This window comes from Gouania willdenowi, chromosome 18, assembly GCF_900634775.1.
Source record: "Gouania willdenowi chromosome 18, fGouWil2.1, whole genome shotgun sequence".
Lineage (NCBI taxonomy): Eukaryota > Metazoa > Chordata > Actinopteri > Blenniiformes > Gobiesocidae > Gouania > Gouania willdenowi.
This window is the reverse complement of record NC_041061.1, coordinates 2,010,193-2,028,153: the sequence shown is the minus strand read 5'-3', so window position 1 is coordinate 2,028,153 and position 17,961 is coordinate 2,010,193. Positions and strand designations below refer to the sequence as shown.

General features: G+C 37.2%; 1 protein-coding gene across 1 annotated transcript; it reads right to left on the bottom strand.

The window, feature by feature from the left end:
- Window positions 1-404: 404 nt before the first annotated feature.
- On the bottom strand, window positions 405-16,707 carry LOC114480885 (GRB2-associated-binding protein 1-like). The gene is made up of 12 exons (XM_028475324.1): window positions 16,446-16,707; window positions 10,892-11,020; window positions 9,898-10,063; window positions 7,586-7,745; window positions 6,056-6,642; window positions 4,642-4,724; window positions 4,447-4,556; window positions 4,113-4,342; window positions 3,341-3,434; window positions 2,339-2,468; window positions 1,667-1,801; window positions 405-997 (listed from the first exon to the last, which is right to left on the bottom strand). Exons 1-12 carry the CDS (start codon window positions 16,518-16,520, stop codon window positions 818-820), a joined length of 2,079 nt encoding a protein of 692 aa, XP_028331125.1. The 5' UTR covers window positions 16,521-16,707; the 3' UTR covers window positions 405-817.
- Between the last annotated feature and the right edge of the window lie 1,254 nt (window positions 16,708-17,961).

Genomic DNA, 17,961 nt, shown 5'->3' with positions numbered 1-17,961 from the left:
CTGGATCTATTGGTTTAAGACTTGAAAACTGTGTTACTTGGACTTCAGTGCCACGTCTCACTTAGTTTGACTGACTTTCAAAATAAAAATACAGTGTTTTTTTTCTTACTTTTTTCTTATTTTGAACAGGCAGCGTTGGGCACCACTGCAGTAGTGCTAATGCGATAACACAGTCTTCTAACATTGGGGTCGCCTGAAATGTCTAGTAATTGGTTCAAAAACAATTCAAATTATTTTTAGATTGAATTTTTTTTTCAAATTAACAAATCACACACACAATATCAAACAACTGGATTATATTAAAAACTTTTGAAAATATAAATCTAGTTCACATAAAACACTAACTCCAGAACAGAAATGTGTCATATATTTGTTCACCGCTAACGACAGAAGAAACCAGAGACGAACGTTCAGTGTTTATTCATAGTTACTCACATGGTTTATCACCTCAGTAGTTACAGATTTCACTTTAAACACAGTTAGTCGATAGGAATCAGGGTCCTTTAAAAGGCAGTGAAGCTCCGCCCCCTCAGCCAGTGGACACGCCCTGTGAAATGCGACTCCAGTGGTGCTTTAAATCCTCTGTTGATCATGCTAACCTGTGACTGATAGCTAGCTGTAGCGCAAAAGTCACTCATCGGTTAAAATGACCACCAGTATTTTTTTGTTGTTTTTCACCAAAACCTACTTGTGATGTGATTAATAATTAAATAATAGTGGTTAATGTTTGTATTTCAGTGTGCTGTGGTTTGGTGGGAGGAGCCCAAACCTAACAATCCTGATGCTAATGCTAATGCTAACAACGTTCAGTCTGGAGTCACTTCTCCTTCTCCGTGGTCTTCCTGCCGTCGTGCCACGCCTCTCTGGTGTTCCTCAGGGCTTTTGTCCGTTTGGGGTCGACCACCACGTAGTCCACACGTGCACGCCCGCCTCGTGCACGCTCCTCGTTAGCCCTGGGCCGCTCGCCGATGCGCTCACCCTCAGCTCCCGAACGTTTCTGTTCACATGGGAGAGGGAATGCTAATGCTAATGCTAATTTTTTTAACTTAACTGTATTTTACTGGACAGAAACCAAACACTGATCATTTTATTGTGGAAATAACCACATTTTGACTTTCTATTACTCGCCCAATCTTAACCGATCTGCACCATTCAAAGATCAAAGTGTTCTGCTGCTTAGTAACAATGATAATATCTAATTTGTTAAATGCTAACTCTCTTACTTTTAAAGTAATTTAAGGTTTTATGCAAATTAGGCTGCTTTTGCAAGCCTTAGAGTGCTTGATTAGGTTTGCTTGAGTGTGACAGCTGCTGCTCACGATCTTTGAGGAAAAACTGCTGCTAAAGCTTTAATCCTGCAGCTAAAGCCACAAATTGTAGCTTAAAATGTTGCTAAAATTTTTTTCTTTCTTAAAATTATACTGATATTTTATTCTGATCTTTAATAAAGTGTTTCTTACCCTTCCTTAGGGAGGGCTGCTGATGGTCACTATTATACAATAAAATAAATTCATTTATTTAATTCCAATAACAAAACATGCATTGCTGTCTTTAAAAATTGCACTTCTTGTAGTGTTGACCTTTGACAGCATGTGCAGACAAAGTAAGAAAAAATAATAAATATAATGAATGAATGAATTAATTAATTAATCAAACAAAGCTGTACCTGAGGGGCGTGGCTGGTCCGGCTTGTGTGCAGATCCAGGTCCAAATACTCCACCTGTTTGTCACGTCTGAGACGCTGACAGGCCAAACCGCTGACCCCGCCCTCAGAGGTACGATGGAGGGTCAGCCTCAGGGACTACACACACACACACACACACACACACACACACACACACACACACACACACACACACACACACACACACACACACACCACACACACAGTATTATAATGTATAACAATATTGTCTATGGCCTTTTTTCTGTAATTCTCTCTAGAAAAAAAAAAGAAAATAATATATAATTTATGTGCAGTAGTTCATGTTGTATAATAAAACATGCCAGTTAAAAAAATAAAAAATACATTTGTTTTTATCTCTCTCTCGCCACTAGGGGGTGCTGCAGCACTCCTAGCACCCCCACTGCCCTGGATTGATTTTTTTTTTTTTTACATTTTTCTCATTTTTGTCTCATCTTTTGGACAATTTGGAATGAAATTGTTGAAGTTTACACTTTCTCGTCATTTTTATTTAATTTTACATACATTTTATCCAATAATAGACATTTTAATAATGTTTTATCTCTCCCCTAAATTTTAGACAATTTTTCCACTCTTCTGTTTAAATGTTTCATTAATTTGAACATATATATATATATATCTGCTGATTCTCACCGACTCCTTTGTGCTGATGCTGAGGCTGGATGTCGTCATAGCAACGTAGTTGTCGTCGGGATCGTCTGAGTCGGAGGACGGCGACGAACTCTGACCCGAGCTCGGCCGAGCTGAGCGAAGACTGGATGGACTGGAGAACAGAGGAAAAGAACGTTCTTACTATTTATATATAATTAAAAACAAGTGATAGATTAATGTGAAGTATTAGAAATATTAGTTACATCTGATCAAATCTGAATTACATAATCTCTTTTATGTATAAAATAGTATCTACTCTTATATTTGTAGTTGCTTTGGAAGTGTGTTGTGATAATTTATGATTATGGAATATTCTTGTGTTTTTTATGACTTTAAAACAATTTGAGGAAAATTAACTGTTACATTCTGAAGTTTCTCTGATTTGCCACCAGGGGGCAACAAAACACAAACGCATTATTATATTACTTTATATTATATTATTTTATAGTATATTACATTACATTTTATATTATATAATATAATATCATATTACATTATATTATATCACATCACATCACATCACATTACATTACATTACATTACGTTATATCTTATTATATTATATTATATTATATTACATTACATTATATCATATTACATTACATTATATTATAAAATATTGTGCTGTACTTAATAAATTTAATTATATTGACAAATGGTACAATTTTAAAACAGAAAACCTATTTCAATTTAATTTGTCTTTAATTATATAAAAATTATTTATTTGTTGAAACAAATTGAATTAATTTGAGCTTCTATTTTGTGTTTTATATTATTGTATTTTGCTTGCTTTGTTTTTTTCTGCTTTTCTACGTGTCCGATTATTGCATTTTATGTTCATACATACATATATATATATATACATATATATATATATATATGTTTTTCAATATTTCTTTGTTTTAGTTTTTTCTTTCTTTCTTTGTTTTTAGTTTTTATTTCTTTATTTTTATTTATCTTATCATATGTTATTTGGTCTCTTACTCTCTGGTAAAGGTCCGAGTGACAGGTGAACGCACAGGGGGCGGGACTTCCTGCCAGTCAAGCACTGACGTCATGTCCAGAGGAGCTGGTTTCACTGTGAGAGACAGAGACAGGGCTTTTATTGTGAAAGGTAAAAATAAATACATGAAAAACATGTCTACAAGGCTTTTCAAATGTACTTTTTTACTCTAAAATCTTTGAATTATAAACTATAGCTGTTCAAATATTGTGTGCTTCGTCACACAAAAATTCGGGGGCAGGTGAATAATATAATAATTATAGGAGTTTAGTGCCTGAAGAGCTGAAAGTGAGGCTGAAAACACACGTTTTGTCTGCACAACAAACACAGAGTGAAACACTAACACAGTCTCAAAGGTCAGATATCAGCGTTACACCAACATTTCATTAGTTTTTATTCCTTTTAACAAATTTTACTCAAAACAAAAAGACACAAAACAAGAGTTAAAAACACCTAAACACACAAAACAAGAGCAAAAACAGAGAAAATAAGAGCGAGACTGAAGAAAAAACACAACAAATAAATAATAAAAAGGAGGGAGTTGTTTTTTTCCCACGGTCGCTAAATGCTTGTTCATGTGGACCTTGTTGGGTTTTTTCTTTTTACTATGAACTTTATATTTTGTTCAGCGCTTTGAGATGACTGTTGTATTTTGTGCTACATAAATAAAGTTGAATTTAATTTAATTGAACAAATAGAGCACAAACAGACAAAACACAAACATAACACAACGGCACACCGTCCTCTACTGACCTCTCTGTGGCTTCAGGTTGCGATGAATTGGAGGGGGCGTGGCCTCAGTATGACTCATGGTGTTCGGCACGGCGGCGGTTAACGGAGCTTTACGAAAACCCATGTGAGCTGGTGGAGGAATCTGCTTCCCTAGAGACGGCGGGTCGCCAGGGCCGCTGCTGGGGGCGGGGCCTGCGGTCATTGGGACGTAGTTAGCATGGTTTCGGTGGGCAGAGCTGTTTGGAGCTGCTCTGTAAACACGGAAGGAACAAGACATTACAACCTTAGAAAACCCCCAAACACGCTTTCTGCCTCCTTCAGCCACTAAACACCAGAACGTGAACTAAAGTCCAACCTCAACGCTATCGGCGGCTCGGTGGTGGCGGCGCTCATTGGAACATAGTTTTCATCCACGTCGTCGTCTTCAGAGCAGACACTTCCCAGAGGAACCATTCCTTTATTGAACTGAGAGACGAGAAGGAAAGGAAGCTCGAAGAAGAAGCAGAAAAGGAAGGCGACGTAAGATGTTTTTTAGCTGCTTCAGACTTACAAAGTAGCTGTTGAAGCTCTCGCTGAACTCGAACATGCTCGCTCGGTCGGACATTGATTGAGGAATCTGAAAAGAGTCGCAACCTAAAACGGAGACAATGGTTAGGGAAGTGGTGGACTACCATTACCACGGTCTAGGGACAACAGGCAGCGGTTTTTTTAAACCATTCGGTAAATGGACATGGCTAATCCTCAATGGTGATTTAGGGTTTCATGTCTTGCTAAGGACACATGGAATTAAACCACCAACCTGTTTAACATGAAGAAGACCTGTTACCAGGGCCACCTCCAATGATATCAATCCACAAGCCCGCCTTAGTTTGGTTGGTGGGTGTAACCTGGTAAGGATCAATGCGCTAATCAAACCAAACTGTGAACTAGTCGGTATATTCAGACAAACTCAGAAATTTAGTCCAGAACATGGAAAGTTGGTTCCAAACAGAGAAGTCTTCAGAAGTTTTAAGATGTCCCCGTTTGGTTCTGCTAAAACCTTTTTTAAACAACTTTTGACAAAGTTTCTGAAAGCAAAAGTCTTTGGATACTTTCAAACTGAACCAGAGGCTTAATTGACTGATCAGAATTACCTTCAATGCAAGGAATTTCTAATTGGTACACGACTAGTCCAAGGTTTCTCAAGAGAGGTTGATTTACCTCTGCTGGCTTGGAAACAACTCAGAATCTCGAGGTTGATCTTGAAAAACATCTCAACTTCATGTCCAAAGGCTACATGAAATCAACCTCCAATTAGCTAAGAACTTTTAGGTGGTAGTTTTTCTGAGAAATATTTTAGGAAGGAGCTTGGTGATAGATCTGTGTCATGATCGCCATTAAATTTGTTCTTGAACATACAAAAGGACATTTATCCAAATCTTGAATCTACAAATTAAGAACTTCGCTATAAGTGACGTACGTCAGTAAAAAACTCTTTGTGCTGGTGTGGATCAAAGTTTCCTCATCGTTAATGAAAGAATTACCGTTTCCGTTTGGGTACAAACAGGTACCATTTGTTTCAAGAATAACCAAGTAATCCCTAACAAAGTTCCAAGCCTCAAATCAGCTTAAAGGAGATGCACTGATCTCCTCAAAAGTCTTTGAAAGAAACTCTTGCCTTCTATTGGAACATTCTAACCATATGTTTTGTGTTTTTTTAACTACTCAACAGCAGATTTCAGACTATCAAGGTTCTTGTTTGGGAACCGAAGTCTCTGACAAACTATTTTTGGTGAACCAAGCCACATTTAAACCACTTTAAACCAAACAAATGTAAGCAGATGTTAGAGAGTTCCAGGTGTCAGCAAATCCCCTAAAGATAGTTAACAACCACCAAACAATTGTTTCTGCAGAAGATGAAGAGGCGTAATAAAGAAAATGGCGGATCGTTAGAGTTACAAAGAAAGATGGAGATGAGTCCTTACTTCCGTGCAGTTGTCCTGGTGCTGGGATGGTGTTTCCTCCGTCCTCGCAGTCCTCCGTTTGCTCCGTCTCAGTGCTGGAGGGTCGGGGCAATGTCGTCGGACTTGGTCCAACACCAGACAGCTCCCCATGGGCGGCTAAGGTCAAAGGCTTGGGTGGACGGGGAGGTGGGGCTAGGGTGGAGGTGTGGAGCTCAGCCTGGGTCATGGAGTCTACGCTGGGGGTGGAGGTGAGCCGACAGGGCGGCTGAGGGGTGGACGGGCGGGGGATTTGATAGCCAGCGGTGGTTGTTGGATGATTGTGTTTGTCGTTTGAGAGCGTTATGGCCACCGGGCGCAGGAAGTCCAAAGAGTGCTTCCTGGGGTGAGGCGAGGGGTGACACCTAGGCTTGATGTTACGTTTTTGGTGGAGGTCGGGGGTCACGCTCAGAGGGCTTGTTAAGGTCCAGGGCGCCATGCGGAAACAGGAAGTGGAGGGTGGGAGGCTGCTGGCTAGCATGGATGGAGACGAGGAGGAAGAGGAGGAGGATGAAGGGAAGAGGTTGTCGTTAAAGTCGGTCTCTAGAGAGGTGGAGGAACCCAACGGGAAACTAAAGAGGAAGAAAACCTCAGAGTTAAGGTTAATTCAGACGCGTTAAGATAATATCAAAATGTCATGAAGACAATGGACAAACAAAGAAACAGACTTTAAACAGTAGGTAAGTATGTAAAAAGTAAAGTATAATAAAAAAGTATGTAAAAAAAAAGGGAAATTTCTAAAAAGAGAATTTTTTAAAAGTTTGTTAAAAAAGTCAATGATGTTAAAAAGGTCAATGATGTTAAAAAGTAAAGTTTCTAAAAAATAAACTATGTTAAAAAAAGTAGTTTCTAAAAAAGTAAAGTATGTAAAAAAAAAGTTAAGCATATAAATTAGTAAAGTACGTAAAAAGTAAAGTTCCTAAAAAAGTTAACCAAGTTTGAAAGAGTAAAGTTTCTAAAAAATAAATTATGTTAAAAAAGTAAAGTTTCTAAATAAGTTAAGTATGTAAAAAAAAGTATGTTAAAAAGTTAAGTATGTTAAAAAAGTAAAACATTTAAAAATATAAAAACAAGTAAAGTATGTATAAAAAAACAAGTACATTTAAAAAAGTTAAATTTTGTATAATAATTCAAAGAAAGTTACAGGATTTTGGAAAATGTTTTCAACAATTGTTGATTAAAACTGTCTGCCATCATGTGATGTAAGCTTGGGAAAAACTATGCGCTCTGCAGATATTGTGAAGTTTCATTACATTGTTACTTTCTTCTGTGGGACACATTTGATGTTTGAAAGGGCTGGATTTGGCCCCCGGGCCTTGAGTTTGACACATGGTTTACAGTATATACTGTGCCTGTCCTCAGTATCAGTCACAGTGTAACAGCAGCTGGTCTGGAATCAAAGTTCTGCATCTTCCTTTTTGTTAATCTGCTTCATTAAAGGTTTGCATTGTGTTGATTTCTTTATTTTAGATATTTAGATTTGAGGAGTTTTAATGTTTTTTTGTGTTTCTTTACTTGATGTGACTCTGACAGTGAGACAGCCACAGGTAGTTGTCCTCAACGCTGCCGTCGCGCTCCACTCGTCTCACTCTGACTGGGTCGTAAGGGGGTGGGACCAAACCCGTTACCATGGAAATGTTTGAGTTAATAGACGAAGAACTTGTTCTTCCTGAAACTGTCAAGAATAAAAAACAAAACAAGAGGTTGGATCAAGACTGAATTTTAGACTTTTGCGCTTCTCACTAGCATATCATATTTCCCTCTTTTACTTCCTGTCTACGCTTCAAAAACTGTGGGTCCTTCTGATTTGAAGGCTGATGATGATGTAACCACAGGGACCATAACCTGAACCTCTCTCTGGATCACGGGTCTAGACTGTTTACATACGATAACATCTACAACACTTTCTACATTCTGAAACAATCTAGAATGTTGGTTATTAGGTCATGAAAAGTGATTAAAAAAGTGTGTTGCTTCCCTTTACTTTACATAATGTGAAATCAATTACCCATCTTTCAAAACTAAACGTAACAATAGGCTCACAATATTCCAGATAGTTGGAAACACACTCCAACAGTCAAGAATATTAAAAAAATGTACAACATTCAAGAACATTTTTTAATGTTCGTCAAGAAGAAAAGCTCAACAATAATACACGATACATTGATCTGGAAAATTCACTCCCCATTCCAACGGTCTAGAACAGGGTCCCCAATTAAAGAAGTTGTTTCCACCATTACTAGCGTTATTATTATTATCACACTGAACTGAAAATTCTCAGCGAAACCCAAAAATTAGAAAACCATGGCTGAAAACTGAAACACAGAAAGAAACTACAATATTTGCATTTCCCAATTAAAATGCAAGTGAGGCCTGCATCGTCAAACACTGAATTAGCATTAGCCTGGCATTAGCATTAGCCTATCATTAGCATTATTAGTATCCCACCATAATGAAAATTATCGGACAAAACCGAAAACCGAAAATGCGAAGACCATGGCCGAAAACTGAAACAGTAAGAATTATTAGTACCATTGCATTTCTGGCTCTGACTGTGGACTAACCTCACTAAAATGAAAGCATTACAACGTGTCCAACCTGTGGTGTGGAGTTGCACAGGGCTCTGTTCTGGGGCCTGTTTTGTTTTTGTTCTACCTTCAGTGACTCAGAGTTTCACTTTTTATCTGAGTTCTTAGAATGTGTATCTGGCATCAAAAAACTGCTTGTCTTCAAATTACCTTCAGATAAATTCTAACAAAACGAAAAATCTGATCATTGCTCCCGATAAAAGATCTCCCTGATTAAAAACAAAATGCTGCTGCCAGACTTTTAACTGGTGCTTCCAGAACATCCCACATTACCCCCATTCTATCCAGTGGGTTTCAAAATTATTTGAAAAATGAAATTATTTGAAAAAAACAATTATCTGAAAAAAAAATTTATTTGATAAACAAAATTATTTGATAAACAAAATTTGAAAAACAAAATTATTTGAAAGACAAAATTATTTGAAAAATGAAATTATTTAAAAAATTAAATTATTTGAAAAATTAAATTATTTGAAAAACAAAATTATCTGAAAAACGAAATTATTTTTCAAAAAATTATTTGAAAAACAAAATTATTTGAAAAACGAACTTATTTGAAAAACTAAATTATTTGAAAAACTAAATTATTTGAAAAACTAAATTATTTGAAAAACTAAATTATTTGAAAAACTAAATTATTTGAAAAAAAAATATCTGAAAAACTAAATTATTTGAAAAGCTAAATTTTAAAAACAAAATTATTTAAAAAACGAAATTTTTTAAGAAAAATAATTATTTGAAAAACTAAATTATTTGAAAAACTAAATTATTTGAAAAAAAATATCTGAAAAATAAAATTATTTGAAAAACTAAATTTGAAAAACAAAATTATTTAAAAAATGAAATTATTTAAAAAACGAAATTATTTTAAAAAAAATAATTATTTGAAAAACTAAATTATTTGAAAAAAAATTTGAAAAACAAAATTATTTGAAAAACTAAATTTGAAAAACAAAATTATTTAAAAAACGAAATTATTTAAAAAAAAATAATTATTTGAAAAACAGAATTTTTTGAAAAAAGAAATGATGAATAATGATAAATAAAAATATTATGTAAAGTGAACTATGTCCTAAATTGTAGAAGGTTTACCTTTAACAGTTTAATCTGAGCCGTGTTTCAGCTAATAACAATAAATCTACTATTCAGAGTTTGCCCACGTCTCCTCACGCTGACTCAGCATTACGTCCCTTCTGACACAGCATTTTCAGAGGTTCTCAGAGGTTCTCGGAGCTTTACCGTCCTCGGTGGGGTTGAAGCCACACAGCAGGCAGATGGAGGTCACCCAGCGGTTCATGTCCTCCTCCGACTCAGCCACCAGATACCACGTCCTCTCCTCGGTCCTCAGGTCGAACACGAAGCTGCTCTCCAGCTCCTTCTTAGTGAAGGACAGACCAGCGTCCACCTGAGGACCAGATGGGATCAGTGAGGACACGTCCATCACTACCTTATGGACACCAGACATGGAAACTGGAAGCGCAGGGGTCAAATGTGGTCAAAATGACAGAAAAATACAAAAAAGGACAATACACAACATTTGAAAATAAATAGATAACATAAAATGACTGCACAAGAAAAGCAAAAAGTATAGAAAATGATTTAAAAAAATATACAAAACAACAAGCGAAACACTTAAAAATGACAAGAAAAGATACAGAAAGGACAACAATACACAAAATGAAAAAGAAAAACATGAAATGACTAAACGCACAACTACAGAAATACACAAAATAAACAAAAAAACAAAAAAAGACTCAAGACAAAAAGGAAAACAATTGAAACGCACACAAAAAAAAACAGAAAGGTATAAACAAAAATGACAAAAAACACACATTGTAACAACCACAACACATAGAAATGACAGAAAAACATACGAAAGAACCACAAAAACACAAAAAATTATTAAAAGCAAAGAGGGCAACGATACAATTACACAAAATAACAGAAAAGTATTCAAAATGACTACGAAAAACACACAAAACTACAACAAAAACACACAAAATGACTCAAAACAAAGAAGACAACAATAGAAATACACAGAATAACGGAAAAGTATACAAAATAATTACAACAAACACACATAACAACAAAAAAGATAGAAATGACAGGAAAAGATATAAAAACACCCAAAACAGCCTTTGTTCTCTCCTGTGTTAACGCTCAGATTGGTTATTGGTTTAAATGCTGACGTTAATGTTGATCATGTGACCCTTGTTCTGCGTCCCATGCTCACCTGCTCACACAGGTTCAGGTCGATGGTCCTGATTGGTCGACGGGACTGGGGGTTCTTGTAGTATTGGAGGACGTCCGGTTCTCCGCTGAGCCGGCCGCTTCGCAGCACAAACCATCGACGCTTCCACGCCTGCAGTAAAACATTTAAACACCAGGGGGTTAGCGTCCATCTACGCCCCCTGGATGTGTGCGCGCTGAATGAGCGGCGCGATCCAACGCACACGTTCATCAGAACCAGTGAAAGCGTCCTGGATTGTTCTCCTGTTCTTCCCTCGTCTCGTTTGGACCAGGAAAGTGCTTTAATATGTTGGTGTAACAGATCAACTGATCATCACGTGATCTTGTGACAAGTTTCTGATTAGATGTTGTACGAATTGTAAATTAATGCTAGCCTTCGTCTAACATGTGTCATTTAAACACTGAGTGATGCATTAAATCTTTGCAGCTTTGACTCGTCACCAGATAAACTGGTCATCATTTAAACCAATACACCGACTGGTACATTATAGTATATGTGAAGGTTTCATTTATTCAGGAAATTTACTTTGATCTTCTGACATGTTTCAACTGTCAACTGCCAGTCTTCCTCGGAGGCGTATGCTGATTGTTTTGATGTGTCCTTGACTTCCGCCTGATAATATGTTCATGTTTCACTTATTCGCTTAGGTTGTTTTTGTCTCCGTTTTGAATAATATGTTATAGTTTCAATTATTTCAGGAAGTTTACTTTGATCTCCTGACACGTTTCGACAGTCAACTGCCAGTCTTCTTCAGAGGCGTCTGCCGATTGCTTTGATGTTTTATTGACTTCCTCGTAATAATTCCAGCAATTTTTTTTTAAAATCATATGTAATGTTTCATTTATTCAGACAGCAGTTTTTCAAGAAATTTACTTTGATCTCCTGACACGATTCGACTGTCAACTGCCCGTCTTTTTCAGAGGCGTATGCCGCTTTGATGTTTTCTTGGTTCAAGACACAAGAACTTGCAATATTTAACTTACAAAGATGAACTTGCTGGAATTATCAAGGAAACATCAAAGCAATCATCAGACGCCTCTGAAGAAGATGGGCAGTTGACAGTCGAATCGTGTCAGGAGATCAAAGTACATTTCTTGAAAAACTGTTATCTGAATAAATGAAACATGTGTGTGTGTGTGTGTGTGTCCACACACACACACACACACACACACACACACACACACACACACACACACACACACACACACACACAGGAAGAGGAAGTATCTGGACAGGAAACACCACTGGAAGTCCCCGACAACTCTGTTTGATGAAGAATTCTTCTTCACGCTGTGAATCTTCTCAGTCCTCATGGTTTCATGAATTAAACTGGTCTCATTTGTTCTGTAAAATGAAGTTAAATACATTATTTTATGTTGATTTTCTGCCTTTGCTGAAAACGAATTAGGCTAAAGCTAACGCTAAAGCTAACGTCTCCTCCTCGTCCTATTGCACTTGGTTATGTTTTGTTCCTGTCGATGACCTTTGACCCCGGCAGGAAGAGGGCACAATGGGTCCAAAAATAAAAAGCTCCTCCATCCTGTGGACAAACCGAAAAAAGCAGCAAAACTAAAGAAGAAGAAGAAAAAATCCTTCAACAATAAACTGTGCAGACGAAAAGTAACCCTTTGGTTACAGCGAGTCTACAAATACTTTTCACACATCCTTATTTTTCTTCCATATTCATCTTCCAATATCTCAGGAACTCCATCACATAGGAAGCTGAAATGTGATATGGGTAGTTTGGGTAATTGTTGAGTAATTTTGTAATTTTTGTTGTTGTCGAGCCATTTATGTGTATATTTTGTGTATGTATTTGTCATTTTGTGTATTATTTTATTTTGTTTTATGTTATTTTTTTGAGTATTTGGGTACGTGTCGTGTCTATTTTTTAATGGTCTTCATTTTTCTTCCATGTTCATCTTCCAATATGTCAGGAAATCCATCATATAGGTACGGTAAATATGGTATAGTAATACAGCTCCACCTACTTTCTTAGAATATAGAAACATATCAGCTATACATCATATCTGGTGGACATGTGAGATCCTCAAAGTTGGAATAAAGTTTATTTGGTGAAAGTAATTTGAAATCTTTTTTTTATACTATTTTCATTGGCCCATAACTGCATGTGTAAATGAAAGAAAACTTATGATCTGTGTTTTAATTTATAGTATAGACTATAAAAGTTAATCTTTATTGGGATATTAAACATTTTTTCTTTATTTTGGACCCCAACTTTAGGCTATTTCACCACCTGCAATATTGAAAATCCTTTACACGAGGCTATTGTAGCTTAGCTCTGTGTCTGATCATCATTTATTGGTTATTAGTTTTGAAGGAACATTACAAATCTAAACGTAGAACATAAGAAATCTGTTAATATTATGTTTTCATAGAAGCTTTTTGTATATTCTGAGAGAGTAGGTGGAGCTGTATTACTATAACAACTTTTAATGGAAGAAGAATAAAGATCGACCCTAACCCTAACAACATCAACTGTCCTCAGAAGGTCAAAGGTCAGGAAACACAAGAACGGTACACACTAAACAACGCACACAAAAGCCCCGAGACGTGTGTGTGTGTGTGTGTGTGTGTGTGTGGAGCCCAGCTGAGAGCGATTAGTTCATTACGTAATGCCGACTCAGCGCTCAGCGGGGTGGAGTGTACTAACGTTTTTTGGCCTGTTTCTGCTTTTTAACGTGTGTGTTTGTGTGTGTTGACAGTGGACACACAGCTCTGTTGTGTATACGCATGCACGCACGCGCACGCACGCGCACGCACTCACACACACACACACACGCACACACACACACACAGTGTTGTTGTTCTTGTTGAAGGGAACGATTGTTCTCCACAGACACGTGACCAACAACAGACTTTTGTTCTCACACGAGCTCAGCAGCAGAAATCCTTTGAAATCTTTCTTTTACTTTCATTCGACAGAAAGCGTCACTATGACGACCGAAAAACTAGGAAAAGATAAAAAAGTTGACCTGAAACCAAACACCTTTAGCCTCTGACACCGCTCAGACAGCATTGCTATGTGCGAAGCTAAGCTAAGTCTCTGTGTTCTGATACTTGGAACAATGACAATGAAGCAGAGAAGAAGAGCTCTCCTCAAGGACCTTTACTCTCCCCTTAAACACTGCGCTGACACGCTTTGGTGGTAAATCATTGACTGTGAAGCGTTGCTACGAGCTAAGTTTTGAAGAATTTGAGCCCATTTTTGGCCATTCTTGCCATATTTTAACCTGTTTTCATCACTTTTTCTTGCCATATTTTTGCTCCTTTTAACGTATTTTTGCTACATTATTCCCATTTCTGACACTTCTACGTCACATTTCAATGCCTTTTCTGCACATTTTTCACATTTTCAATACATTTCCAGCACTTATAAAGCCTTTCCACCACTTTTCCACCTAATGTCACATATGTTGACCCAATATTGTTACTTTTATCCTCTTTTCACCATATTTCATGCTTATTTTGCCAATTTAACCACATTCACCATTTGTCATGTCCATTATTTGTCAGTTTAAACTAATTGTTCCAACTTTTTTCTGCCACTCCTGTAACAAAGGACAGGGGACACACAGATCTATTTTTTTTACATTAACTAAGTAACTGATAACATTTGTTTAGTTTGAACTTGAGTATTTTATTTCTGTCTTTGTTTAAAGTGAAGGAAGGAACACAGAGAAAGGAAAACGTGACAGAGTCGTTCAGGAAGGTAGAGGAAAAAAAAGAAAAGAAATGAGCGCAGAGATGGGATACGTTCCACTCACTGGCAAAGCATTCCAGATATGCAGTGTGTGTGTGTGTGTGTGTGTGTGTGTGTGTGTGAGGCGTAACTGCTGAAAAAAGGAGAGTTAGCATACTCTCCATACTGACAGGCTTTTATTTTGAAGGAGGCCGCCCTGTCAGATTGATCAATCCAGAGAGGTTATCAATAACAATCGTTTATATGTTAAAGTGTAACGGGTGTTATGGTAAAACTGGTTTCTAATTTAACTAATGACTCAGCCACCAGTTAGCATGATCACCAGTGTGTTTTAAACACCAACGGAGTCCCTCATCAGCAGTTTTACATGTGTGACTGTATACATTACACAGTGTTTTAGTAAACTAGTCAATACTCAACGGCAGAAGTGCTCTTTTTTTTTTTATCATATTGTGTAATTGTTTTTTTTGTATTTGTCAAATGTTTTTTTGTCACATTTTGGTGTTTTAAGGTAATGTTTTGTGACTTTTTGGGGTTTTTTTTTATTTGTACTTTTGTAGATTTTCTGTTGATTTTTTGCAATTTTAACATAACAATGATGTTGCTTTGTGTGTTTTTTTATGTTCATTTTCTCATTGCATATTTCTTTATCATTTCTTTACATTTTGTTGTGTCATTTAGTGTAATTTTTGCATTTTCATCACCAGTGATAATCTGTAAACAAATTCATTGAGGTTTTTGCAAACTAGTCTCTTTGTGTGATTGTTTTTTTTCCCAAACTTTTTTTTGTGTCATTAGGACACATTAGGACATGTGTTTAAGGTAATGTTGTTTTGTGACTTTTTGGTTTTTTTGTCCCAATTTATTATTATTATTATTGATGATTTTCTGTTCTTTAGTGGTTTTAAAAGGTTCCTTCACTGTTTACAAATTCTTTTTGCACCATATTCGTTAACTTTTAAAAATGGGACTTTACAGTTTTAGAGGTGTGTTCCTCCATCTTTAAATCATGTGATTGATGATGTCACACGGCCCCACTGCCTGTAAACATCCCATTGTTTTCTATTGGAGTGCTTTTGGTTTTGGTTTCTCTAAAAAACCAGGAAAAGTTAAAGATGTCAATGAAAGCCTCTTTTTTTTTTTACAGAAAGAGGATAAAAACAGTTGTGACCTGAAAAATTATCTGTGATTTACTTGCTAACTTCAGCCACCAGAGCGTGTCAGCGCATTGTTTAAAGAAGAGTAAAAGCCCCTTAGGAGAGCTCTTCTTCTCTGCTTCAGTGTCTACTACAAACCACAGAATCATCTAAAAATCAGGCTAAATGTTTCACTCTAATAGAAAACAATGGGATGTTTACAGGCAGTGGGGCCATGTGACATCATCAGTCACATGATTTCAAGATGGAGAAACAGCCTCTAAAACTGTAAAGTAGTCCCATTTTTAAAAGTTAATAAAATGAATATGTTGCATAATAATAATGTAATTTGTTAGACATAGATCTACTAATAAGTACATTTAGAAGGTTTTAGGCCACATTTGTAAAAACAGAGGTTCCCTTTAACATAACAATGTTGCGTGTGTTTTTTAGTCATTATTTGGAGTCTTTTAAGTGTGTTTTGTGTATGTTTGTTTTTTTGTCGCTTTTTGCTGTCCTTTTTGTCACTTCACCATCACTAAAGACCCTGTAACCATGTGAGGGGAACCCTGCAGCAGGTTGAGGAACCTCAGCAGAGGAGCTGAAGAGCCTCGTGTGGCTCCAGGAACGCTGAGAGGAACATTTAGGATCAGATCTGAGGAGGAACACCACTCACGTAACGTCGAAGCTTCTTCTCCGGGGGTGACTTCCTCAGCCAGCCTTCACACACCGCATCCCCCGCTACGCTCATGCTCACAGGTGATGGACCAGGTGATGGACCAGGTGATGGACCAGGTGTACAATTTAACCAACCAGGATCAGGTCTTCAATCCTATCATTCCCAGATGCAGATTCTTTAGATCCCAGTATTCCCAGTTTGGGCTCAGTTGTTCTTTTGCTTTCTGCTGTTATTCCGGCTCCATCCTCACTCCGTCAGGGTCACACCTCCTTCTGAGAGCCTCTCCACTTCCCGGCATTCCCACCCTCCACCCTCCCCCCTCCCTCCCGGCCTTTCCCGCTCCTCCCACAGCAGGAAAAGCTCTGGGGAATGTGTGAACGCCAAGGAGGCCGAAAAAGAAAAGTCACGAGGACATGAGAGGAATGCACCGAGGGATGGATTTATATCTCACACACATAGAAGTTTGATGCCAGGAGAGGAACTCTGCTCTTCTCTCTCATTGAAAACACATGGAAACGTTTTAGGATGGGCTCTGGAATGTTAGCATTAGCATTAATCTGTTGTTTCCATTGGATAACAGCTGTTCTTCTCCTGCAACGTTGAGCTAATCATTGTATTCATTAAGTAATGTGTTCTAAGAACCTGGTTATGTTACTGTATAATTGATATATAAATTATGCAAGGCACCAACATGTCACAGCAATATGTGACAGTTTTTTTTTTTTTTTTTCAGATAAAGAAGTAACTGCCATTAAAACTGCAAGCTCTGCAAATATTGTGGAGTTTTATTGAATATGTGTATTTGTAGCGGCTGAGCTACATTGAGCTGCTAATTGTATTCAATAAGTAATGTGTTTTTACTTTAGTAGTTTAGTGGCTCTGTCTCTGAGATTTTAAAGCCTACATCTCCCAGGATGCATTGATTGAGAAAACCAATGACCTCACCTGAACCAAGGAAAGCTGCTGCTGCCATCTAGTGGCATTCAGTGAGAACACCAGATTTCTACAGGTTGAATTTAATATACAAAGATCCAAAAATTCACAAAACTACTGAAATAATTCACAAAATGCCAAAAAAAAAACCCACAGAATTTTTCCAAAAACACACAAATTGACACAGAAAATACAGAATTACTCCAGAAACACACATTGACAAGAAAAAACACACAACCTGTTGTTGTTTCCTGTATTAATGAATCAGCAGCAGAACTTTAAAGTCCTGGCTGTGGTCCATTCCATAACATACCTCTGAGATCCAGGAACCAGGACCAGGGACGGCCCCAAGGGCGTGGTCTGGCTGCTCAGCATCATTATTTATATTTTTATATTGTGTCTAACAAACCAGCAAACACACACATAATGTTATTGTGTAAAGTGTGTGTCTGTGTCCCAAACACAGACAGAATGAACATTTGCTTGCAGGAGTCGACCGTGTCAGAAAATGTACATGAAGTGAAACGTTTGTCTCGTGCAAACACAAAAACACACTGAGAGGCGTTTCGTGTGCCGCAGA